The sequence below is a fragment of the Mauremys mutica genome, chromosome 3 (genome assembly GCF_020497125.1).
Source record: "Mauremys mutica isolate MM-2020 ecotype Southern chromosome 3, ASM2049712v1, whole genome shotgun sequence".
Classification (NCBI taxonomy): domain Eukaryota; kingdom Metazoa; phylum Chordata; order Testudines; family Geoemydidae; genus Mauremys; species Mauremys mutica.
Genome location: NC_059074.1, coordinates 201468011 through 201495837, shown reverse-complemented (window position 1 = coordinate 201495837; position 27827 = coordinate 201468011). Strand labels below are relative to the sequence as shown.

Sequence of the window (27827 nt, the reverse complement as noted above, 5' to 3'; positions counted from 1 at the left end):
GCTATTTCTCAGATAACAGAAAGTCATATACCATTTTTCCTGTAGCATTAGTTGCATATTCGTATCATTTTGAAGTATTGTGTCCCTTCCTACATAACATACCGCAGGTTAGCTGTAGCAGAGTAATATGCAATACGCCTTTATGTTTGCAGTTGGAGACCAGAAAGTAAACCCCTTGCTCACACTGATGAGCAGTTACATGATTATTCCAATGTCCTCAGGAAGCCGCCCTTGGTTTTGGTAATGAGCTATGTCTAAAATGGGCTGTGTCTTATCTCTTTATTTGGATGTTAAATTTGTATTACTTTTGTGCAAACAACCATTTTGGACTAGTATATAATTATTTTGTGGGGCTTCATATTGTCTGTAAACTCATTTCCCTGCGTACATTTACATTTCAAAACACATAATGACTGTTCCCCAAGCTTGGTTACATTTTCTGAATTGTTCAGTTATGAAGTGTTATGATAATTACTTTTTCAATAAGAAACATTCTGACAGTTTCCTCTGAGCTTTATTTTCTCTGATGAAAATTTGCTTCACAGACAAATGAGAATTCTGTCTTAGTTGTATACTTTGTTATTCTGTAGTTCTAGAAGAGGGTTTATACCTAATACCCTCCTTTTGTTTTCTGCAAATAGGAAATAAAATTTGGATTTTACTAACTACCCTTTACTATACATTCTCTATTTCATGGTTCTAAATGTGTATCTGATTATTTCACTGAATTATTCCTAAACTATAGTGGTCTTCAAGTGAAATATATCAGTGATCCTTTTATGACTCATAATATTGTGAAGTTAGTCTCATATGATGTAGGGAAGTATTATTTCCCCCATTTACAGATGGGGAAACTGAGGCAGAGAGAGGTTTGGGTTTTTTTTAATAAGCACCACTCTTGTTCTCACTGAAGTCAATAGAGATTTTGTTTCTGCCTTCAGTGGGGACAGAATTTGGCCTTAAATTTGCCCACACTCATAGAACAGGTGTCTGGCAGAGCCAGAACTCAGATCTTCTGACTCCCAGTCCTGTGCTTTAACCTGTAGTCCTTGCTTCCTAGAGATGAGCAAAGAGTCCCTTCTAACCCAATATGCATGAATCTATTACTTCTACCTGGCCACACAAAAATCAAAATTGTTACAAATAACAGAGTTCTGGTCATGGCAACTGTATACCCCACTTGCAGAGAAACTGAACGAGACAAAGGCACGGACAGTTGTAATTTATCAATGACCACAATTATTCTTGTTCATAAGTAGGAAAACACTTGGAAGCTAATGAGATTTTTATGTGTAAGTCCACAGTCCTCAAGAAGACAATCCAGGCTTAACTGATAGAACTGCTACTAACTTTTAATCACATATACATGCTGATGGTATAACATTGCACGTGTTCACCACACTACATCTTTGAAGAAAGCTTGGATTATTTATGATGAAAAAAATGTAAAATGTTCATTGTTTGGCTTTTTTCAGCTCATTCAGAAGCTGACAGATGTGGCAGAGGAATGTCAGAACAGCCAGTTAAAGAAACTGAAAGAGACTTGTGAAAAGTAAGATGCTACTCTCATATAACTAACTAAACCTTCTTCAGCATCTAACTTCTGGTTGAAATACGTATGTGTGTGTAGGCTTATCTTTATTTCTCTTTCCTGTAGAGAAAAGAAGGAGTTAAAGAAGAAAATGGACAAGAAGAGGCAGGAGAAGATCACAGAAGCTAAATCCAAGGATAAAAATCAAGTGGACGAGTAAGTGTATTCTAAAATTGTGTTCGATTTTATGAAGCGGTTCAAGGACATTTGGTCCATGTGACATCAAAAGAAAAGCCTCAACTAGATGATCAGTATGCAGGAAGTAAGGGGTCACCAAAGGAACCATGACACCTCCTATTGAATGAATCCAAACCTCTCCTCCACATGTAGCGCTTTGCCAGCTGAACGGGTGTGCTTTTGCACTGCACTCCGTGTCAAATGAGAGAATCCTCATGAAAAGGTCAGTGTGGTAACAGAATGGCACACCTAGGCCCTGATCCCACGAATGCTTCTACATGTGGGTGAATAAGCCCATTGGCTTCAAATCAACATTGTAAAGTGACTCATGTGTGGGAGTGTTCGTGGGATTAGGCCTGGATTTGAGAGACACCCTTAAAACACACTATAAAATGAAAGTTCTGTGGGCCATTTTTGATATGCAGCATACAAGGAAAGGAATGTGGCAGGCTGGCCCCTCCATGGGCACAGGGTTCAAGTAGTTTGGGTGCCTTGTTTGATAAATGTAACCTTACCTGCATATTACCTTTTCCTATGTTTAAAATTTTTTAATGTTATTGAATGATAGCATGCACTCAAACTACTGACAGTTCCTGAGGCTTTCATTTCACCTTAACAGAGTTTGTTGGGTAGGAATTTCCTTTCCTTTTAACTTTACCTATTATTAACTCATTTCTGAATGAAACAAACGGCATCGTTATAATAGAAGGTTTGTGGTAGTTTTGTAATGTCACCTCAGATCCTGTGCTATCAATCCTTCTTTCATGCTAGCTTTAGCGTTACTCCTGATTTTTCAACAGTGGAAGTGAGAAGAATTGGGTTCTGCGGGTGCAGTATCTGTAAAAAGGTGCAAAAATATTGATTTGATTTATGGCTCACAAATAAGCACAGAATATATCTGGGTAAGTGGGCTATATCCTCCTCCAGTAAATAGGATTTGTTTGTTTTCCTCAATTCCTTTTTGGTAAATAATTCAAAGAGAGAATAGGACATTTTAGGTTGCATTACTGTATTTATTATTAGTTATCAATCTTTGTGTAAGGCCTAGTGGGTCTCAGACCCAGGCTTGTAGAGTTGCTAGACAGGAAACACCTCTGCACTGCTACCCAGTAACAGCTGTAACTCGCTTGTGTATCCCCACCCATGACCCGCTCTGGACACCAACCACAGGAAGTCCCGCCTCAAGGGGCTTGTGAGGTGGCACTGGATTGGCCCGCTGCTCTATATAAACCCAAGCAGTGTTTCAGGAAGTGTCCAATGTGGGTTATTAGCTAGCTACTGTGACCACCTTGTATTTCCTGTTCCTGAGTCCTGGTATTGACTTTTGCTCTGATTTGGACCTTGACTCCTATGTGGTCCCTGCTACCCAGTATTGACCCTCAGCCTGATCTCCGACTTTTCCCTACCTCTGCCTCTCAGCTGGACCCTCGGCCTGACTATTGACTCTGATACTGACTCTGAACTCCGGTGCTTGTTCTGCCTACTGAGCTCCTGCCACTAGTCCTGCCTAACTCTGCCCAGGAGCCGGATGCTTTGTAATATTTAAAACCAAATTTAAAAAAAAACTGCAAAAGAATTTAAAAAAACCAAGCAAACAAAAAACCAAAACAACCCCCCAAGCTTTTACACAAAGCCACGATTATACAGTGTTTAATATAGTATTACCACTGTGTATGGTTTGGAGCTTCTTGTAGTAGGAAAAAGAAATGCATATTTTTATTGATAGACATGAAAGAAGGGCTACAGAGATAAAAGAACTACAGCACATGACCTGAGAACAGACATTAGAGGAATTTAATTAGCAGCCTAAAGAGTAGATGACAAAATGGGAATAATAAGTGATAGTGTAAAAGGGGAAGAATTATTTAAGGTGGTTAAAGTTGACATAATGGCACAGAAACAAAATTGGGGAAAACCAGTTAGACATTATGAAAAATGTTCTAACAGTAAAATCCATTGCAGCATGAAACGATTTGCCTGTAGAGAGATTATTGAAATATCAATTTAGGTGTTCAAAAGTAGGCAGATAAAAGTCCCTAAGGAGGCTCCCTCAAACTCCTTGCCCAGGAAAATCCATTGGAGGCAGCAAAAGGAGCAGGAAACTCGTTATGTTTCTCCCCAGCTGTTCCAACAAGTGGACGCAGTTTGCCCCTCCCCACTGAAAGAGGTAGCAGGACCTGTGTGCAAACCCAGTGGATCCCATCAAGGCCTCCTGTGCCAGTTAGGTATTTGAGGATACTCTCTCACAAATGTGGGAAATCAAAATGTGCCCAGATTAATATATTGTGCCAAGCTTTGCAGGCGTTCATTTTCCTATTATCCTTAATTTTCCCCTGTCTCTAGGGTTTGCATAGCTGCCTGGAAGCAACATATTTTAATCCCTTATGTATAGGTAGGTTTACCAAGCAATTCAAAATTCTGTTTAACCTCTTAAGTGCTCCTCGATTTTACTGAAATATTGCAGCTACTCCATCGTTTGGGGAAAGTTTTCTCTCCCCTCTGCGAAGTTCACAAACAATAAAGAAACGTCTTACACTATATACTCAAATTACTACATGCATCATCTCTAATAAGCTGCATGTTCACTGTGGGCTTGATACTGTCATCATTGACGTCAATGGCAAAGTTCCCATTAACTTTAATGGTACGGAATCAGGGCCTATATTGACACAGGTAAAATTTTCAAAGGCCCATAAGTGGCTTTGGAACCTAAGTCTCACTGATTTCTAATGTATCTGCACTGTCCCTGCCATGTCTATGGCAGTGTGTGCTAACTCTGGCCAGGCCGTCCTGAAAAAAATCTGTCTAAAAGGTCACTGCAGATGAAACTGCTGAGCTCTGGGGGAGGGATAGCTCAGTAGGTTGAATATTGGCCTGCCAAACCCAGGATTGTGAGTTCAATCCTTGAGGGGGCCATTTAGGGAACTGGGGTAAAAATCTGTCTGGGGATTGGTCCTGCTTTGAGCAGGGAGTTGGACTAGATAACCACCTGAGGTCCCTTCCAAGCCCTGATATTCTATGTTCCTGTCTCCTCTTAAAGTGGTTGTAAAGAAAACCAATGAAATAAGTCAGTAGAAACCTCTTTTTTGTTGTTCCCAGTCAGTGTGGCAGCTGAGCGGTTAACTAGCATGGCACAGCAGCATTGTTGTGGAGCAGAACAAGACAATGCAGTTCAAAAGCAGAAGACAAGCAGCTGTGCCCTACCCCTAAAATATTGCAGCACATCACCAGCTAAACCATCACAGTAGCAGAGAAGCTCTGTGAGCCTTCATTTGGCCTGCTAGGCTGTCTGCCATTGTAGAGTTAGCCCCTATCCAAGGCCTACATAGTATATTCATAGGCACCTCTAAAATTCAAATGTTTCAACTGAATCCAGAGCTCCATGGCTTACGTAATAAAGTTATGGGGTGAAATCCTGACCCTACTGGAGTGGCTGAGATTTTTGTCATTGACTACCGTGCGGCTGGATTTCATTCACTGACACGGAATGTTGCATAATAGAACATGTTGGATAACAGGTGATGTCCTGTGTGTTCCCTTTGGTATTCCATTTTCACACTTACAAGAACACTGCTGCCACATAGAAGCTGCAGCAGGAACGATGTTCTACGGCAGAAGGACTAACTGAGAGCAGGACTTGCCTGACATTATCAGGGCTTAAAGGCAAGCAAGAGAAAATAATGTCATTGCAGGAAGTCACAGATCTGGACATTTCAGGATGTTTCTGAAGATATAACGCCAACACCCTGATTCTAACATATTAGACACTTTAGAAATGCAGATGGACGGACAGACAGGACTGTCTCTTCAAGGCAGAATCTATCACATTGAGTATTGATTTATCTGAACTGACAAACATATTGATGTAATTTTGTCGACTGCAATAATTTGTTAATCCCTTGTCCCCAGGGAGAAGACGGAAATGATTCGATCATATATCCAGGAAGTGGTGCAGTACATAAAGAGGGTACGTCAGTCTGTTGTATTTACGTTGTTTGTAAAACTTCAGCTTTTACAGATTACAGTTTGGCTGGAAGTTATCCGTGGAGTGATTATGAGCATATACATTGCACTGTAGGTGTATGTGCACCCAATGCACTAAAGTCGGAGACTTTTGCAAGCAGTACCACTAGGGGGCGCATTCCCTCCCCATGCACAGAGCCAGGGCATAAAAGGGGCATAGCCACCACCTTCTTCTCAGTTCCCTCTGACCACGATATTTAGAGCTCCCCAGCATTCATGAGCCTTGGTTAGTCAACTTAAGGATTTCCTCACTTTGTACATAGTTATAGTTCACTTAGTATAGTTATAGTTTAGCTACTTAGGCTTTTGCCGGGCAGAAATGTGCCGCATGCAGGGCCCTTATCCCCATCACTGACAGGCACAACAGTTGTCTAATTTGTTTAGGCAAAGGACACGTGAGGGACAAATGCCGTCTCTGTACCTCATTCCCTATGAGGGCAAAGAAACAGAGGGATTTCTGATTTAAGGTTTATCTTCTTGAAAAGGCAATGCATCCCTCTTCAGAGCCTGATCCCTACGACGAGAGAGCAGAAATTTCCTCCGTAAGGAGGGCCCCTACAGCTGCCATGGTTCCAAAGCTAGTTTTGGGTGAGAATCATAGATCTCCTTCCTCTCCTCAACAGGTTCAGAGCTTTGAAGCAGATAGGCTGCACTCCTCATCTCAAAAAATGGTGCTAAAAGTCTGCCGGTGCCAACTCAGCACTCCCTGTACACTATCTGAGGCTGCACCGCTGATGCTAGCTCCAGTGGGGCTGTCAAGACCAGTGCTTTCTCCCTTCCTGGAGAGATCTTTAACCCCAGCACTGGTGAATCCAAAACCAGCTCCAACAACAGAAAATTTACCTTCATTATTAGTGCTTGTCTGCTTCCACCAGCACTGTCAGATACTTCATCCTACCTTTGGTGCAGCACTGTGTATCTCCTGTGCCCAGGACTCCACCAGTAACCAGTGGACTTTCCTGTCCATTCAATGAAAAGAGAGTTATCTTTCCTCCTCGTCAGACTCAGACAACGATAGACCTTTAATCTCTGAGGTCTTTGAGATCTCCACACGGATCTAAGCATGCATGACCCATGGAGCAAGATGAGTTATTCATACAGATGAGTTATTCATACAGATACCCTGATATGGTGCCCTCCACCACAGATGTTGCAAGCACTGCTATAGTCTCTTTGGCCATACTGGGCCTCTTGGACTGCTCTCAGACCCTCTGGACTCCATCAGCTGCATAATCCAGGAGCAAGTCACCTCTCCCAACTCCTGTAGCCACTAGTGAAGCTCCTGTGGAACCACGAGGTCCTGTCACCCGGCTTTGGAGTACCCAGACCAAGAGGACCCAATAGAAGAACTCCAAAATATTCCTCCTCTTCTGCAGATGAGTCCATCACACTCGAGTCAACTTCAGCTCTGCCTGAGCACTTTAAGGTCTTTCAGGACTTTAGGAGGGTGGCTGCTTCCCTAGGAGCACAGGTGGAACTTTTGCAAGAAGATCTGCACAAGCTATTAGATATCCTGCAGACTGGGAAAGGTCAGCCTTCCCATTAACGAAACCCTGCTGGAACCTGCTAAGACCCTTTGGCAGACACTCATTTCACTTCCACCCACTGCCAAATGTGTGGATAGACGATATCAGGTTTCCCAGCAAGAACACGATTATTTTTTCACTCACCCTACCCCAGATTCTTTAGTTGTCACAGCGATGAATGAACAATTGAGGCAGTTGCTCCCCAAGGCTGCCCCCAAAGACAAGGAATTTAAGAGATTGGATTTATACAGTAGAGAGGCCTGTACTTCCATAAGCCTTCAAATTAGTGTGTCAAACTGTCCCGCTTTATTGGCCAAGAATTCCTTTATTAATTGGTGGGCAATTTCTAAATTCACAGATAAGTTGCCAGAGGAGTATAAAGAACAGTTCTTGGTTATAGCCTCTGAAGGTCACCTCACTGCCCAGACATCTCTAAATGGCTATCGACACAGCTGAAATGGCTTCATTTTCAACGGTGACAGGCGTCTCAATGAGGTATTCTTGTTAGTTAAAGCCTCCTGCATCCCATGGGAGCTTCAAAATACAATAGAAAACTTGCCATTTGAGGGCACTAAGCTCTTTTCTCAAAAGACTGATGTTCATGGTGTGCATGTGGAGATTCCTGTGCGACTCGTTGCTCTCTCGATATCTGTACCCCAGTGATGAAGAGGGAATAGTTCAGACCACAGGGATAATATGAACTTTAAGATCATTCTAGACAGAGATCTAAGCCTTCTAGATATTGCCTATCTGCTTGGTCCACAGCAGGCCTTTCTCACCAGACCTCCGCTTCAGAACAGTCACTTTGGCATCACAGTCGAAGACAGCATACTGACCGTAAATCATCTCCAGAGTTTCGGCTGCCCATTTGGAGACTGCCTGCCTTTCTTTTACAGTGCACGGACAGAAATCTCTTCTCGGCCAATTCATTTCCTTCCCCACCCTACCTTCCCCATCCCTTTTCAGGGACCCATCTCACAAGGCTGTATTAATGCAAGACGTACAGTCTCTTGCATCTGGGCGCAATAGAGGAAGCTCTTTATCAGCACAGAGGGAAAGGCTTTTATTCCCACTATATCTGATTCCAATAAAGGTACCATTAGGCATGTACCTACTGGTACTGCTGGCAAAAGTCTCTGACTTGGGTGCATTGGGTGTAGATACACTTACGGTGGAATGTATAAGTACATAAAACATCCTGAAGAACAACTGTTATTGTACAGGTGAGTAACCATTTTTTCCTAAAGTTTTAAATTAAGGTTTTAAAATTTCAACGTTTTGTGCAACTGCCATACAGATTATTTGTATATTACTGTTTATGAAATTAGAATTTTATGGGTTTTTTTGAACAATCAGTGACTGGGGGAATTAAATTATTTTTCTTATCTGAATCTAGATTTATTTTGATCTTTTGTGCAGTTTTTATTCATGGAAACCATGTACGGCCTCTTGCCGTCAGGTATTGGAGAAACATTTTTGTAAATTGGTTAGGTGTCTCAAGAATGCAATGATGGCTTAAAGAACTCTGAGATCCAAAAAACATTTAATTACAGCATATGCCTTATTCTTTATTGGGTTTGTAGAACTGCTGAAATGCATAAGCATTCAAAGCAGAGCTCTGCAAAATAAAATACTTTTGTTTCATAGAAACTCAAGAGAAAATGTTAGCTGTTTTATGGTTTTAACTCTTTTTATGTTGTACTGAACCCCAAATTTTGCTTTGTGAAATGTGGATTAAAGTATTTTCAAATAAAAAATATGCAAAATAAACTCCCATGAATTTCTTTAGGTCTTCAGTGCAGAACTATTTTAATTCAACAGCTGAGTCATTTTTGCTCACAAAGGCCCCAATACAGGAAACCACTTAAGAATATGCTTAACTTTAAGCATGTGTTTCATTTCCATGGAAGTCAAGTGCATGTTTAAATGCTTTGCTGAACCAGGGCCCAAGTTCTGTACAAAAATATGTGAACATGTATCCTTATTCAAGGCCCCAGTCCTGCAAAGAGTTCCTTTTGGGTGCAGGAATTAGCCATACAAGGCTCCTTGCAGGATGGGGACCAAAGTTTGCAACAAAATACAATACAATATTATTTTTAAGAGCATTGCATTGTCACAGATGTTTTACACTCTGACTCTGAATGCCTCCTGTGAAGTTTATATGCAGTCTGTTGTAGCCATGTCTGGCCCAGGATATCAGAGAAACAAGCTTGTCTCTCTCACCAACAGAAGTTGATCCAATTATCTCACCCACCTTGTCTCTCCTATGAAGTGTGTGGTGTAGGCACCCACAAATGAACTATTGCCAACAACAGCAGTCATTGGTGCATATCAAAAAGAGGATAACACAGCTGTATTAAAAGGGTTTACAGTTGTCATTAGAGAATTATATTTTTAATTGGAAAAAAGCAGGTTTGTGTACTGGGTAAAACAGAACTTTTTGCTGTTTTCTTATAGCTAGAAGATGCTCAGAGTAAAAGACAGGAGAAACTTGTAGAAAAACACAAGGAGATTCGTCAGCAAATACTGGATGAAAAGCCCAAGGTAAAGAGTTTTGAACAGTGACATAATGCTTTTAAAAACTTTTTTCAGCAAATGTACCTGCTGTATGCATCAATTAATCTGATACTTGAGAAGTGTGATAGAATTTGCACATAGTGAGAGTGTCATAATCAAGTTCCCCAATAGCTGAGATTATGGAAAAAGTCAGATAGCAACCTGCTAGTGAGTAACCACTTCAGATTCTGATCCCCTATAATTCGATCGTTTTTGTAGTCATTGTAGAGTATCTCTAAAAGGCACCTTGTGTAAAGGGTGCTTCTGACCAGCAGAGTGTGCCCTTTGCTGTAATGTTCTTTAGCAGTACAAAAACAAAACACAGTTTGCATAAAAAAAGGAGATATCTTTTTAGCATGCTTAGCTCAAAGTGTTCTTGATAGTAATGACAGCCTGTAAAAATAGATGATGATAATAGATGTTTTTCCATTTGTGGAAAAACAATGAGATATGTCAAAACGCTGTTGTTGAACATGGCATATTTGCTGAACTTTCTACACTGGATTTTGTGCATTGAATCTTTTGTATTCTCTTTCATGTCAGCTAAGATCAAGCAGTATTCTGTAATATCTCTCTCTCTGTGTTTCTCTCTGTCTCTCTCTCTCTCATTTTATTTTAGAGATTGTGGGCTGGATCCTGTTCCTGCTGAAGCCAATGGGAATCCATTGACTCCAGTGGAGCATATTCAGGTCCTCAAAATGATGTAAGATTTGTTTCAGGAAGTAATAATTATATCAGCAGGCTAGTGTACATGAATACGGTGTCATTCAACAGCGTGCTCTTCCTGCTCTAATTCTTCATGGACCATTCTGGTCATCTCTGCTTTCATGTTTCCTATATTAGATCCAGCATGTTACAGACTTCAATTTTAATCTCTTGTCTGTCTACAGACTAATGTTTGAATGCTTGTATTACAGTTAAATTGGCAGTAATAAGGAATTTAAATTTTGATGCTAGTTAATCAGTGTTGGCCTCCCATTTGTGTGAAATATGAAAAGAACAGATCAGGTAACTATTTTAACAGCTCATGGGCGATAAATGATACACTTAGTAAGTTTCTAAAAATTGCATATTTTTGTTCATGTAATTTTCTACTTTGATTTTAAAAATAAACTTTATAAAAACAATAATAATAACAGGTAACAGTTAGTGTGAATGCCATGGGATCTGGGATCAGAATATATATCTTCCTTAAATGTTCAAAATGCTTCCTTTTTGTGTTTCATCACCAGCTTCTTTTTAGGAATAGCGCTAACTTTTTTTTTTTACATTAATAGAATTTAAGTGTACAAATACAATGCAAAAATAACTCATTGTCAGTCATTCTAATGCTATCATTTGATAAGCTTGTTTATACAAATTCTTAATTAACTTCTTTCCTTCTTTTTTTAATCCCAAGGCTGCTACTGTACTTTTTAGTAAAGCAATAGCAGATCTGAAATCTGGACTCACTCCCTACCACAAGTGTATGACTTGCATGCAGAGGGAAGGATCATGTGCAGGCTTGGCAGGGTAGAATCCTCCCACACACATTCACATCCACAACCTCAGGGCAGGGCAAGAGGCAACTCTGCCTTTATATGGGCTTTGGCTAGATCCTCTCTATAGTCAGTGACCCATTGACAATGCCTTTAACCTCCCCTTTCAGGGTCCTGCCTTGAGAGCCTGCATAGTGTTGTGCCCTGTAGTGCACCACGGGATCTGCATCCTACCCCTTACCGCATAATGGAAATGATTTCAGGACTGGGCTTAGCTTTTACTTGGGCCAAAAGATTTAGTGCAAAACAACAATTCATTTTATAAGCCTTTTTTTTTTTGGCTTCGTATTCAAAGCCAAGCTCCCTTCTTAGCAGGGCATTAATATGTAGTAGATCAAAAGTTTCCCCAGTTGCAGATGTTTGAAAGGTGCAGACACAAAAATGTACTCTGTAACCTTTCCAGATGTATTTCTCTGAGTACCCAGACATGCATTATTTGTGTATCCAAAGCTCTCATCAAAATTAATGGTAATGTAAGTCAATGGGAGTTTATGGGTACGTAAGCAATGCAGGATCAGTCCCTAAACAAACAGTCTAATATGTTTAGGGGATAGCATTAGCTTTGAGTGCTCCTGCCAATAATATCACTGGGGACACCCTTTCAGCCATTCATCATTTTACTTGGCTACTTAGCAGTGACTCACAAAACTTGTTGTATTATGACTTTACATGCAGAGCCCAGTCATAGACAAAAAGATTATTGCAATCTTAGCCATTATGTTTGCAGCAGAGCTTGGTAGTTTGCTAAGTGTAAGTTTGTAATTTCCTGCATTGTAAATTCTCTAGGAAACTGGAGAGAACGTTGCCCTTTATATTTTTTTTTAAAATGCAGAAATCCTGCCACAGATAAAGACCTTTAGGGTTTTAAAAGATAATTTTTGTGGACTAAGGGACCACATTCACCACTGATTTACACCTTTAAATACCCCACTGAAGTCGGTAGAATAATAAATCAGTGCAGATTTTTTCCCCTAAACAAGTCCTAGACACAAGGCTACTTTGTACTTTTTCAGCTGCTTGGCTTATAGTAGAAAATAACTTGAACTTCCCATCTACTCTTGTTTGATTCCTGAACTGATGCTCTCAGCAGAAAGGGATGGGAGCGGTCCCTCTGAATACTATATTCCCCTTGAAATCAGTGGGAGTTCTGCTTCAACGGAACCAGAATTTCACATTGTATCTGTATAATACCATACTCCCTCTGATCACAAATTCAGCTTTGGTCTTGCCGAGACTAGAAATTTAATAATCTCATGGATGTTTTTCTAATAGATGTGTGTGTGAGGACATACCAAACACTTCCAACAAGCTAATGTGGGAGAGCCTCCAGGCAAAGGACAATGTCGCCTTGTTAATTCAAAGACTATGTTCTCATGTGTGGAACAGTAAATATCCTAGCCTTATCCCTCCTTCATTGCCCTCTACCTTGAGTGTTATGTGATAGAATGCACATCAGAGAGAGCCCGTTCAAAGGCTACTCCTACAAATGCATACATTGAAAGCCACCTAGCAATTGGAATCCATCAGGGTTTCTAATTGATGCCTTCCTCTTGAGTATCAGATATTGACCACTGAAAACAGGTAGATAACTTGACCATGTGAATTAGTTATAACAATTGAGGGTGGTTCAGCTTTGTCCTATGTGATAGTTGCCTCCACTGTCTTCTCCCTGTCAGCACCATTTCCCATCAGTCCAATTATTTCTTTTTGCTCCTTTTTCCCCTCTCTCCTCCACCTGCTCTCCTTTTTGCTTTCTGCTGTTCACTTCCTATTCATCAACCCCTCTTCTTTTCTCCCCATTCTCATTCCTTGTCTTCTCTCCTTATTTCATTACTTTACATCAGGGTAGGCAACCTATGGCACGCGTGCCAAAGGCGGCACGCGAGCTGATTTTCAGTGGCACTCACACTGCCCTCCATGTGTGGCACTGTGATATTGAAGTATAACTGAGGGACTTGAGGACGGCATGGTCATTTTATCTCGGGGTCTTTGCTTTGGATAATCTGTTCATCCATTTAAACCTAAATTAAGTGCATTTCCAGCCACTCTTCCCCCATTGCATTGTAGTGGCAAAAACTCCATCCGTGTGAGAGATGGCAAGGAATTCATTCTTTTGTATGAAAACTGATTGTTACAGTAAATGGACCCTGTACTTCCTGTCACTGGAGTCAATGAGGGTTTGTCATGGATGTTGACAGGGTCAGAATCAGGCCCATTACAGTTTGCAACTTTTAGCTCAATCCAGTAGAACACGTTATTATTAATACTTTACACTCCCATTCAAAGACCTCAAAGCACTTGACGAACATTAACTCATTCGGCCCCACGTAAATACGGTAGGTAAGTGTTGTTATTATTTACAGATGGAAAAACCTGAAGCCCGGTGACTGTAAGTGACTTGCCCAAGGTCATCTGGACTTGCCACAGACCTTCTATATGACCTTGGGCAAGTCACTTACTGTAGATAGAACCCCAGACTCCCAGTCTCAGACTGGAGCATTCTTTTTTCCTATTGCGTTTTCTTTTTAATTCATAGCCCTTACCCCAAAAGCTAGTTGAAGGATGCAAACAGTGGGCTCTATATCCCTTTTACTTAGGAGGTATGTGGACAGCCATAGATTATGTAGAAAAGGCCTGGGGACATTGCAGAGAAATGCTGCTAAGCAGTATTTTCTCATGACATGCCATAGTTCATACATGAATGGAGGGTGGAGTCTGAGAGCAGTCACTCTGCATGGCATGATTCCCTCTATAAGAGCCGGACATTTTCTGTGCAAGATAAAGCTGCCGCAAACCACTTCAATATGGCCGATAAGCTCTATGACCAGCTGCCGCTCTCACCACCATTGTAGGAGTCACATATGCCATGCTGCCGTGCCAGAGGAAATCCAGTGGCAGCGCGACAGGAGAGACTCCTGTCTTGTTAAAGCCTGATCTAGCTCTCGCTGAAGTTGACTGGAATCTTTCCATTGACTTCAGTGGTAACCTTAGTGCCTGGAGGAAGGAAGTCCCAGCACTGTAAGGAGGATGTAATCATCTGTGTTCATGGCCCCACAGCTTATGCTCAGTTTGCATGAATCAGAGGAGAGAGAGAGATGACCTAGTGTGTCTTGCTAAATTGCTTTGCATGGCTTTCACCTATGACATTTATGATTTTTTCTTCAAAAAACATCTTAAAAGCAAATGTACTTTTCATTTAAAATGGTATATAAATGGAGGCTAGTATAAGAATCTGATATATGCTAAATAATTTAAAAACACAAGCTTATTATCTCACAGTTTGTTATGCATTATTAATTGCGCCCAGTGTGTGTATACATTGCTATACCTAATCTATAATTTATACCAGGGCCGTGCCTGAAAAATTTATGGGGACTTAAAATGACACGTTTTCAAGGACCAAAGTAATGAGCCACTCCAACTCTGAAATAATAATCCTCCTGTAAATCCAGCGTGGTCATCCTGTTGAAACAATGCCTTGCAAAAACAATGGATGACTTCTCCCCCACACCAGGTGCAGTAGTTAAATTCAATTATTTGAAAGCACAATGAAGGGAGAATGATCCTGCAGTCACAGACAACCTTAAAATATCTTTTTTTGTAGACGACAATTTGGTTGTCTAATACCCGGTTTGTGGTTTTTGTTTCAAATGATTCATTTTACTCCTGCAAATAATGTAAGTGAATTAAATGGGGCTGTTCATAAAAGTTAGGTGAGCAGGAGTCTCTCTCTGATTTTTGAGAATAGTCAATGTACAGTGCATATGATTCACAGAACTTTTGCAATTACTTTAGGTAAGTCTATCAATTCTTAGAGCCCAGAATTGCTATTTTAAATCAATTCAGGAGAAAGAAAGCAATTCCCAGGGAGTTTTATGGCTCTTCCAATATGTTTTCAGGTCATTACACTTTGCACAAGAAGACCATACTCCATTTTCTCCACTCAGTGCCCTGGTAAGAAGCCAAAGCTCCTTTCGACGCGCTTCCATCCAACCCCCTTCAGACCCATTCAAGTTTCTACTGCATGGAATCACTCAAAAATGTTAGGGATAGAGCTTTGCAAAGTGATGATTTCAGTTTGCAGGGCTTCACGAAGACCTTGGATACCCATAGACTCATGTTGGCATGGAGGAAGCAGCCTTCTTAAAGTGTTCCCCATCTTAATCCCCCCTCTTCCTGCACTCCCGGATGCAAATAGTCCTTTTCTGTGCAGTGGATAGTTTTAATCCCTCTAGATTTTAATAAGAAATCTCACATCTTTTAAGAACCTGCAGCTTTTAAGCTACATGAGTTATAGCAATGCCTAGCAGTAAAACACAGAAGGAATACAGAGGGTGTAAAATAATGTACTGGTTTTTTCATTGTTCAACTTTTTTTCTTGGCTTGTAAATCCATCAGAGTCATATGAGTTAACAGTCTCTGTGCCTTCTTAAGTAGGCAATAGCACAGAGACATGCATGACATTTACTCAGTCTCAATGAACTGCAAACCTTTTAAAAGAATATTTTTACAAAAAGAAATTTCCCTGGGCTAAGATTTTCAAAGCCACCTCAGTGCTTGATCCCGCAAGGTGCTGAGCACTCTTGTCTCAATCCGGCAATGTGCTTAAGCACATGCTTAACTGTAAGCACCTGAATAGTCCCATTGATTTCATTGGGATTACACACATGCTTAAAGCAAAGCATGTGCTGAGTTGTTCTCAGCCGCTCACGGGATCAAACCCTAAGAGATGGGCATCCAAATCCACTAGGCAGCTTTGAATATCTCAGCTCTGATGTTTGTGTGTAGTTCTGTGTTACATTTGGGTGGAATTCTTAGTCTTTCCCTAGAATGCGTTGTGGTCATTAAATAGGCTGGTCTGGCTCTCACACTGGTTTTGCTCAAGTAAAACTCAGTGGAATGACTCCAAATCGTCACCAGTGAGGGATCAGAATCCCGCCCATAGTCTTCAGCCTCAGTCACAAATAAGCAGAGAGGCCTTCACAAGTGAAAAGAGTGAAAACTGGAGCTTTCTTCTATGTATGACAAAGTTCCTCCTCTACCTTGGTGGGTCCTGTGCTTATTGGCGGATTTGCTGGCCTCAGTGATCTTCCCCTCTGGTGGAACCCACAGTCCGGATCAACTCCTCCTGTGTCTGATCAGGAGTTAGGAGTTTTGGGGGGAACCCAGGCCTGCCCTCTACTCTGGGTTCCAGCCCAGGGCCCTGTGGATCACAGCTGTCTATAGTGCGTCCTGTAACAGCTGCATGACAGCTACAACTCCCTGGGCTACTTCCCCATGGCCTCCTCCAAACACCTTCTTTATCCTCACCACAGGACCTTCCTCCTGGTGTCTGATAACATTTGTACTCCTCAGTCCTCCAGCAGCACACCCTCTCACTCTCAGCTCCTTGCGCCTCTTGCTCCCAGCTCCTCACACACACGCCTCACTGACTAACTGGGAGGCTTTTAACTAGTTCCAGCCAGCCCTTGATTGGCTTCAGGTGTCCCAATCAATGTAGCTATCTCCACTGCCTTCTAGAAGGATCTTAATTGGCCCCAGGTGTCTTGATTAACCTGGAGCAACTGCCATTTGGTTACCATGGTACCAGGCATTTATTTAGCCTGAGGCTAACATACCTGTTCCTCACTACTTTACTGTAGCCATCTGGCCTTGCCCCATCACATATGCTTTTTATTCATATAGATCCTCTCTTTTAATAACTTTATTTTTCCAGCACAACATACATTACAGTTCTAAAGATGGATAACAGGTCACAAACGATACATGTAACAATCTGAAGTGATATTCAGTATGTTAATTAAATCTCTTTTTGTGATGCTACTATACACACATGTGTCACTTGGGAATTCTAGCTTTCAAATCAAATAGCCCAAACGCCTACATCAAATTTCCAATGGAAATTTGCAAAAAGCTTCTACTTTTATTTTAATGACTTGCAACTTCATTTATTTTTAATAAGGATGTCACAGAGCCCTTGTAGAAAGAAGATATAAGTAATTATTTTAATGAAAACTAGAGAATGTTAAGAAAACTGTTTTTTCTTCCACAGAGGACATTTTTCCAGACATGTATTTAGTGTTAATTGGTGTTCCTTGTATGAGGTGCCAGAGGAAATATAATGTTTTGAGAGCTGTAAGGAACTGAGATTGAGAGGACCGAAAGGCCAAAGTTTGTTTTCATTTTTCACCAATGTAAATCTTCTTATTTCAGCTGACTCACTCTTGAATGCACTGGTGAGATGCAGCATGTGGCCCAGAGTATATTTCATGTACTTGAAAAGTTTGATTTGTGAAGATCGTTGTTTTGTAAGGGTTTAGGCAAGTTAGACAGTGTCCCAGCACCTCCCTGCACCTCAGCTGGCTACCTAACATATTTCTGAGTCCCTTCCGGCATGTGGAAGTCTTTCTTAAACATTCTCACTTCTCCTATTCTAAATTTTAAAAAATAACATTATGAGTCAAAACCCAAAGATCGTCTGTGTTATAATGTGTAGATTGAGGTTTCTGAATGAGAGGTGAATGTTTATCAGTTGCGTTAGGCAGCAGTCCACTGCTGGAAACACTGGAATAGATATGATGCTGTGTCCAATAGGAGGCCAAGCACAGATGCTGCAGCTTGGGAGGAGTTGAGGCGAAAGGTAACTAATCTTTGTACCATCTGAATTACAACTCAGGGGTGACACAGCCCATGGTTTCAACTAGAGCAGTGCTGTTGTAACACCATGGAGACTCCCTCTTCCAGTCCTCCTGCACACATTCAGCCCCGCCCCTACACTGGGGGTTTCCCTGAGACAGCACAGAGCTGTATATTCAGCCCTCATGGCTCCTGCAGTAGGGTAGTTCTCGCCAGACAATGCAATGCCTTACTGCCCCGTATGCCACTAGGGTAGCATGTAGGAGTTAGGTTGGAGGACAGAATCCGCTCCATTGGTTGTAAGGGATAAAGCAGTGAGCATTCTGCTATTTAGCATTATGCAGTTACTTACAAAGAGCTCTCCTCTGATGATAGCTGAGTCTCCCTAATGGCCAGTGCTTTGAAATGACCGACATTCATCTTTACTTAAGGTCTCAGGTATGTTTGCTCACAGTGGTGGGCCTACCAAATGCCGGCAATAACAATGTGCTAATAAAAGATTTGTTAAAAGGTATATAAAGTAATTATTGATTTTGACGCTAGTGCGTGTTTAACTGTTCCCAAGACTATTGTCTCCCTGACATAGAAAGGAAAAGATGGTAAAACTCACCTTGCCCTTCACTCAAGAGAAAACCAGACTGGGAAGGAGACATATATAGCTTCTTCCTGCCAAAGCCCATCCCAAGAATAGATAACATCCTAGAGAGAGAGGCTGGTGATGTTACCCAAACACAAAACTGTTTCTGTGGACAATATGATTAAGGGTTGTAGATGGCTAAGGTGATCCCAGGACAAGAAACATGGCCTACTTAATACCCAACTGACGTAAACAGGATACTGCTATAAAGATATCTCACACTTACGCTGAGGCATCTCAAAGCTTTTTAGAAGCTAGGTACATGCAGTAATCATTTCATCGTTGAAATTCAGGAGCATGCCCTTGGCTGTACAAAAAAGTTCTGTGGAATTTTCCGTGTTTATCCAAAGCAGCCAGGATCTCTAGTCTGTGTAACACACTGCATGGAAGTTAATGCATCTTCCTCTGGAGAAAGACGAGCTGAAAATGATAAAAATGAGTTGATGTGTGTAGCAGGGTGGCTTGTCCAACAAGGGCTGGAGGCCGAGGGACCAGCCAGTCCTGATCACTGGGTATGGATCAGGCGATCCCCCTGTAAAGAGCAGCAGGAGGCTGCAATGAAGTAGGGGTGCTCAGATTCCAGCAAAGAGTCCTGGCTGTTGAGGCTGAGACTCTAGGCAGGTAGGGCCTGGGAATGGCCTGTCAAACCAGGAAAGGGCCCAGGCAGAAAGGCCTTGGAGTAGGAAGAGAAACTTTTGCTTTGTGTGGACTTTAGATGGACTTTAATTTGGGACTTGGCATTTTATTTGGAGTTTATTTTTATATGACTAAACACAGGCCCCAAGAAGGGCGTATTTTTGTCCCCAGAAAGCCTGTGTGAAGTTTATTTGGGGAAACTGAGGTGAAGGGCTGCCCTGAGGATATGGAAACTCGATGACATGATTATGAGTTTGAAGAGATTCATGACAGAATGTTTACAAAAGCTTCCAATTACCGAATTAGACGGCATTGATGTTTAAACCCCAGAAGGAAAGCCTCATGAGAGAAGAACAACTGTGATTCTCCAAAGGGGATTACTTTTGCATACCAAAGCTAAATAATTGAAAGGGCCCTAACAGGGAATGTTTGAATAGTTTTTAATATTCACTGTTAATTCTCCATTCTTTATGACATCCCTCTTTGAAACTTGAAATAATTTTCCTCACTAATCTTGCCTTTTGTTTCAAAACCCTTGACTTTTCCCTTCCTCCATATGGAGCTCAGGAACCTAATGTTTATTAACATAAGTTTATTACCCCCTAAAATAAGTATCATATATTGTACATCACTTTGTCATCTCAAACCATGGCCCAGCTCCAGGAATGACCTCCACAAAGACGGACCCCTGCAACCATACAGAACACTTTTTCTGTATCCATCTCTGGGCATCAGAAGTACCATGTTTGTGTTATTTAACTGCTGCTGTGAGGTAAACCCAAGGACTGAAGCACAATACTTCATGGCTGATTAGGAACTACAAAACTAATAGCCATCGTTTTTGAGAAATATTAATATTTATTACAATAACCTTGTCTAACAGATCAAAACAGAGGTGAAATAGGAAAAATACATAGAATAATACTGCATAATCCACCAGTGTCAACTAATAGAGAAATCAATGCAAATCTTGCAAAGACTTAAGCACACGTATAATTTATGCATGTAAGTCAGGGGTCGGCAGCCTTTGAGAAGTGGTGTGCCAAGTCTTCATTAATTTAAGGTTTCACATGCCAGACCAGCAGCACGGGCGGCAGACGTCCATCCAGGCTGGCAGCAGGCTGAGTGGGGCCGGCAGCCGGGACCCCGGCTGGCAAGGGGCTAGCGGCCGGGACTCTGCTATTTCCACAGGCCCCTGCCTCATTCAATGCACAAAATGCGCTGTACTTACTTAATGAGCATCTTCAACATTTTTTTCTCCTTGTTGTTCAGTGTGTGACCCAGCCCTTTTTTTACTGCACAGTATTCAAAGCCTGCTCTGATGACAGAATTATTTATTTCTTCATGGGGTTTTCTATGGAGCTGATCACTATAGTATCGGATTGCTTCTGCGTATACTAATTTACTCCCACCATACCTCTACGAGCTGAGGGGATGAGGCCGAGGGGATGAGGGCAAGAGATTAGGGTCAAATGTTTCCACTAATCTTAGGTGCCCGATTTCAGACAACTCGGACCTGATTTGTCGGACTACTCAGCATTATAAAGTACTTTATATGGTCAGAGCCCAGCTCCCAAGACAGGTGTGGGTGCTCAGTACAGCCATGTCACTCAGATTGAAGTCCCCCATGATCACACATTCCCCCCCCCCATACGTTATAGATAGATGTGTAAGGAGACAGTCATCTTGTTCCCTAGCGTGATTTGGTGGTCTGGAGCAACTTGTACCCCATCTTGTGCTTTATCTCTTAGGTCAGTGGTTCTTAAACTTTAGCAGTCTGAGGGCCCCCATTTTTATTTATTTTTTTTGTGTGCCCCTCCAAGCCCTCTGCTCAGTCCCAGGCTCCGCCCCGCCCCTCCCCCAATGCCCAACCCCACCTTTTCTCACCCCCACTCCACCCCTGCCCCTTCTCTTCCTCGTCTCTTTCCACCCGCTGTCCCGAGTGCACCCTGTCCCTGCTCCTCCTCCTCCCTCCAAGTGCCTCCTGCACGCCGCTGAGCAGCTGTTCCCCAGCATGCAGCAGGCACTGGGAGGGAGGAGGATGAGTTGATCAGCGGGGCCGGCAGCCCCAGACATGATTCTGCCCCCTCCCCCTAGTGCGCCCCTTCCCTGCTCCTCCTCCACACTCCGAGTGCCTCCTGCACACCGGGGAATAGCTGTTCCATGGCATGCAGGAGGCACTGGGAAGGAGGAGGAGTTGAACAGCAGGTCCTGTGGACCCCCTGGGGTACCCTCACGGGCCCCCAGGGGTCTGCAGACCCCAGTTTGAGAAAAACTGCGTTAGGCCATTGATCTATAAGCATTTGAGATCATTTTATTCCAAGTTACCTGTGACTTGAAAACAGGTATGTAAACAATGTATACAAACCCAGCAGGATAGCACTTTCCTGCAGGCTGAAAGCCCAGTCCTTCCAGCCTCATTTCAGTGGGACTACACACAGCGTAAGTAACCAGTCCTGACCGAGAGCAGCAGAATCTGGAGCTTAAAGATGCGGAGGGGCCCTGATCACAGTCAAAAGAATTGAGAAGGCCTCCAGGTGATGGATACTTACATGAAACTAACAGTTCTTGCCTAAATCGTTAACATGTAGCCCTTCAGTGAAATGTAACCAAATATATACTTTCAAAGAGATTGCAACCAAAATCCGAAGGGAAGAGATGCATAAAGAACTGCCAAGTGAAAAGATGACAGTGGGAGTATAACATGTTCCTGAGTCTCTGCTCTTATCAAATAAAGGAAACGATCAGTCAATTCTTTCTAGAGACCTACCATGAAAAACTTGTCAGTCAAAAAGAAGAAGCTGAATCCCCAGAATTACCAGCTCTAACGAGGCGAGAAATATTTAACATTATGGCAACAGTTAATTGTTGGAAGGGAAAGCAGGACTGAAATGGGGGTTAAACCACAGAGCTGAACCTTGAACACAGGACACAGGTTAGAACTGCAAATCAGCAGAGACTTTAGACAGCAAAGGAGAAGTGGATTGAGTGTTATAAAAATTACACACGATTGACCCTATGGGGGCAGCGTACCTGCTATTGCTTTGTTCATCCCTGCTCTTTTACTACCCTAGATTTCAATTTAGGTCAGCTGTCCAACACAGACAAAACACACTGGAATTTCTCCCATCATATAGCCAGCCTCGCCACAGGTGCGGACTTTCATTTTTCTGGGTGGGTGCTCCACCCCTGCTCTGCCCCGAGGCCCCACCCTCACTCCACCTCGTCCCATCCCCGCTCTGCCCCCTCTCCCAAGCACCCCCTGCCAGCCGCTGAACAGCTGAGCAGCAGGGCTACTGAAGAGCTGTGGCTGGTGGGTGCTGAACACCCACTGTTTTTATTCTGTGGGTGCTCAAGACCCGGAGCACCCACGGAGTCAGCGCCTCTGAGTCTTGTTTGCTCTGTTCTGCGGACTGTGAGCCTTGAGCAACTTGGACTTTACCCTGGCTGCCGTTTTCATTTGAGTTTATGCAATTTGGTGAACATACTCTGCTATGCATTGTTATTATTGCTTAGATTTTGATTGGTGAGGTTTTGCTGTTATAGTCAAAGTTGCAAGATGAGGAAATGGACAATTAGAATCTGGCTTTGAGATTTGATGGTGGCTTAGCCGTGAACTGCCGAGTCCTTGTGATAATTGCTATCTTTTGTTCAGGGTATGTGAGATAGGGTTTATAGAAAGAAAAGCACTCATGGAATGTGTATCAAACACATGTGAGAGGTGGGCATGTGCAACAGGGGGCTTGGAAGCTCTGCTCAGTAGCTTTGGATGTCATGCTGATAAAAGAAATTGCCAATTACAGCTTAAATGTAATTTCACATTGTATTTCACAGCAGTCTAGGGCCCTACTGCCAGTCATTAGGGCACTCAATCCTCAGTGTCCAAAAATCCCAGCTGCTGCCAGAAAGACAGTCTTGCTGGTTTTCTTTTTCTGAATTAAAATATTTGTTTGTTTTTGTTTATCCATGTTGTGCATTCTACTTTGCAGGAATTCTGCTGCTTTCTGTTGCGGATCATATGCCGGACAGATTGGGAATGGGATCTGGTAGCTAACGACAAGAATATTAACTGAAAATGAGCTAGAGCGAGGCTGATGAGATTCAAAGGCATGGCCCTATAATGTCACAACTCAGAGACAATGACTACGTCTAATAATAAAGTTTGTTTTGTTTCCCTCGTTCCTTCCTTGAAGCAAAGGGGAGGGCAGGCAGGCAGGAAGACCATGACGTCAGTGAAACAAATACACTTGACTTATAAATAAGGGAAACCTAGTAAACTCTGCTTAGCAACAGAAAACGATCTCAGTTAAGGTGAGGTAAAAACAGCAAAGCAAATATCTCCGATGCAGTATTAGGACCCTTTCTCTCTTTCCTCCCATTTTATTTACCTGCCATGTAGACAAGTACCAAATGAAAATGAATGAACAAAATTCACAAAGGTGTCCTGCAATACTAACATTACATAACAAAACATTAGCATGCATTTGGTGTTCATTCACACCACAGCAGGTTTGGAGGCAGGGAGGCATTACCAGGGCTGTCTACAGCCTAAACGCAAGAGAAATCCTTGTGAATTCCCCAGTGAATGATTCTTTAGTTTCAGTAGAGTGAGCTCCAGAGCAGCTGTTATGTGAATGATTTGAATGAACTGTCCATTTGTGATTTGTGGGTGTGAGTTTTAATCCACTACAATAAAACTCAGATTGCTTGAATCTTGTACCTGCTAAAGATTAATAGCTGAAGCACTGTCGATGAGTCATTCTGCTATCTGTAACCTTGGTAACCCCTCTTTTAGTGTCTGGAAGCCTTGCTAGAAGGAAGAGTATAAAATATATGTACTGTATATGCTCGGTGTGCATTCATATATGTGTGTGTGGAGATGCTATCAATGCTATTTATTTAGATTAATTTTGAAAGAAATAATAGAAGTGCTCATCTCCGGCCTTGGGCACCCCTTAGAAGGCTTAAAAATTCCCAGTCAGAAAATGACATTAGTCAACTAAATCTATCACTATCACTGTCCCCACAATTTAATTATCTCTTTCCGATAAACAAACCTGTCTACTTCTGAACCTCCCCAAATACCAGAGGGGGAAAAGATGAGCTTTGCAGCATGTCCAGGAAATAACAAATCCAGACTGTGGCGTATTCAGTGGGAAAGCACATTCTCGGGTCAATGGGCCCACATGGATCTCTTTTATATTGAAGGAGCAACAGCAGAATAATGTGAGGAGAGTGGTGGTCTCTCAGGCCTTGCCTACAGAAGGATTTAAAGGTGTTATGTCAGATGAAGTTATCCAGCTCCATCTACCTAACGCCTTCTAGAACTTTTGACAAGTCCCAGCAATTGTACTTTAGTTGCAGCACATGCTCAATCGGTTGAGTTAAAGCTTAAAGGGAAACCTAGACTTTAATTTGTCCAGTTTGGCACACACTAAAGATCAATTGCTTTGTCTTGATGAGAGTTTCAGAAGGCATTAATTAGATCAAGCTGAATAATATGATAGCCTCAGGTAACCCAGACTGACACCCATACTACATATGGCTTTACTGATAAATAGCCTCACCTTGAATTCCACTCTGAAGACCACAGACAACTAGTACAGCTCATGGGCCACTGGTGTAGTGTGCTCCCAATGTAGAGTTGTGCTTAATAAATGTGTGCCCCATTCTAGACTATCTTCAGGTTCTGAATGGTCTCAGTGTGTAACCCCAAAGAAGAGCACACTCCAGTAACCTAATCTTAAAGAGACAATGGCATGAATAAATTGAGGGCATGGCTACACTTGCAGTTGTAGAGCACTTTGAGGTAAACCAGCCTTCGGAGAGCGCAGTAGGGAAAGCGCTGCAGTCTGTCCACACTGACAGCTGCCAGTGCACTGGCATGGCCATATTAGCATCTCTTGCAGCGGCCACAGAGAGCAGTGCATTGTGGTAGCTATCCCAGCATGCAAGTGGCTGCAACGTGCTTTTCAAAGAGGGGGGGTGCGGTGGAGTGTGACAGGGAGTGTGTTGTGTATATGTGGGGGAAGACAGAGTGAGTTTTTGGGGGGCTGAGAGCATGTCAGCATGCTGTCTTGTAAGTTCAGACAGCAGCAGACCTCCCCTCTCCCCCCCAGCATTCCGCAGTAATGGTTGCTTTGTCTCGGAGCAGATAAGCAGCCGGCTGTCAAACGGAGTTTTCAAAGGGCATATCCAAAACAATGACAAGAGTGGCCACTTGACTTAAGGGGATTATGGGACGTTTCCGGAGGCTGATCAGAGCGCAGTAATGCAACACCTTGTTCACACTGACGCCGGGGCGCTCCAGCGGGGACGCAGTAAACATTATTCTACTCACCGAGGTGGAGCACCAGGAACGCTCTAGCCATGGAGTCAGAGCGCTCTACGTGCCTTGCCAGTGTGGATAGGTAGTGAGTTAGTGTGCCCCGGGCTCCTTTAATGCTCTGTAACTCGCAAGTGTAGCCAAGCCCTTAGTAAGGGACACATCTGAAATGGAAGGCCTCACTTCCTTACAAAGCGCAGATGGGAAACCATATTCAACACAGCTGCTGTCAGAGTAGCATCCTTGGGTATAATATCCCTAAATTGTAAACTTCTTTCACAAGTAATAGTCACACACCATCAATTAGGGGTGCGTGTACAATTTAGCTAATATGGCTAGCCTAGTCCTCTTGAAATCTGACTCATCTATAGTGCCAGAGGTTCTGGATTAAAATCATGGGGAAGACCTAGTGCCAGAAGTGAAAATTATTTTTGGAAGGAAGGACAGGCCAGTCATTAGGCCACTGGGATTCAGGCGACCCGCATTCAATTCTCTGCTCTTCCACAGACTTCCTGGGTGACCTTGGGCAAGTTACTCAGTCGCTCTGTGCCTCAGTTCCCCATCTGTAAAATGAACCCTATTTTTTTCTAAAGGGGGCCAGGGTCCACAGCCAACTAGCTATCAGCCGAATTCTGTTCTCTGTTATCCCAGCATAAAGCTAAAGTAACTATTGACCCCACATGGGAGATCTTTGGAATGCACAAATAATTGCCCAGCCATTTCCATCTACTTCTAAGGACCGTTGCCGTATCGGCAATGTAAGACTTGGTCCCAAGAAAATGATTTTGTGGGCGAGATGGCAGGTGAGTCATCAAAAGTACATGATAAATCCATTTCTTGCAGGCCTCCACAGTTTATCATATAGATATCTCACCCCACTATGCAATGTCTGTGTATCTCTCAGACCTATAAACTGTACTGCTTAACAGTAGCTTTTAATTTAAAAACAAAACCAAACCTCCTGTACTTTGTAAAGGCCATTTTAGCAGCTTGAACACAAATCTGCTTTCCCTTCCAGTCCTGTTCTTTTCTATTTAGCTAATTGAAACTAATAAGGCTCTTTTGTGTGCTTCTGTGTTTATTAGATTAACCTGATATCCTAGTTCCTGGGGATTTTTTTGAGTGCTCTGGCTGAATTATATTGAAATATGGGTTTGTCCCTGCTTCGTTACCATCAGCCATTGACACATATAGCGCCTTCTCTCCTGGCTCCCCCTTTCCACCATGGTTTCCTTGTTTGTTTTCTCCCCTTCCCCTTGTGGCTCCCGGCCTCTTTTCCCTTCATGCGGAATTCTGGTCCAGACGTTTCTGGCTTGTACTTGCTGTCCTGCCTGCCACCTCTCTGACTGCAGACACCCCCACCTCAATTAATGTTTTTCTAAAGGTTATGCTCTAGCTGAAGCAGTAATTACTTCAGGGAAGTTCTGTGGCCTGTTTTATGCAGAAGATCAGAAAATCAGATGGAGGGATAGCTCAGTGGTTTGGGCATTGGCCTGCTAAACCCAGGATTGTGAGTGCAATCCTTGAGAGGGCCACTTAGGGATCTGGGGCAAAATCAGTACTTGGTCCTGCTAGTGAAGGCAGGGGGCTGGACTCAATGACCCTTCAGGGTCTCTTCCAGGTCTAGGAGATGGGATGGGTAGATCCTTTCTGACCTTGGAATATATTAATCCAAATTCTGGACATGTTACCACAAGAAGGTAGGGGGCATCACAGATTGTGCCTTGTTCTCCCTTGCCCACAGAATTAAAGGAGAAGAGTAGGTGATGCATTCAGGCTTAGCATGGAGACAACTGGGTCCAAGTTCAGTGTCAAGGTAGGCAGTGGAGGAGGAAGAGCCTAGAATGTTCAAAAACAGGGGAGTTTGGGGGATGGGGTGTGTGAAATAAATACTTTAATGTGTTTAATGAAATAAATGCTACTGGGAATTGTGTGATTATGGGAGACTTTAACTTTCCAAACAAGTGCTATTAGTAATGGTACGGCCCAGATGTGATAGCTGTGATTTCTTCGAATAGTCCGAATAGTCACTGAACCTACAAGAGGTAATGCCGTTTTAGATTTCAAATTGGTGAGCAATGAGGACTTCACAAAAGAACTGGTTTTAGGGGACAATCTGGGTTTGAGTGATCATGAGCTAATTCAGTTTAAACTGAATGGAAGGACAAACAAAAATAGATCT

General features: G+C 42.5%; 1 protein-coding gene across 1 annotated transcript in view; it reads left to right on the top strand.

Moving 5' to 3' along the window:
* PLCB1 (phospholipase C beta 1) overlaps positions 1 to 27827 on the top strand; it is a 641577-nt gene that overhangs the window by 545259 nt on the left and 68491 nt on the right. Inside the window, exons 28-31 of the mRNA XM_045009836.1 lie at positions 1476 to 1552; positions 1658 to 1747; positions 5678 to 5735; positions 9775 to 9861. Of these exons, the coding sequence (XP_044865771.1) occupies positions 1476 to 1552; positions 1658 to 1747; positions 5678 to 5735; positions 9775 to 9861 (312 nt within the window). The remainder of the gene's footprint in view (positions 1 to 1475; positions 1553 to 1657; positions 1748 to 5677; positions 5736 to 9774; positions 9862 to 27827) is intronic.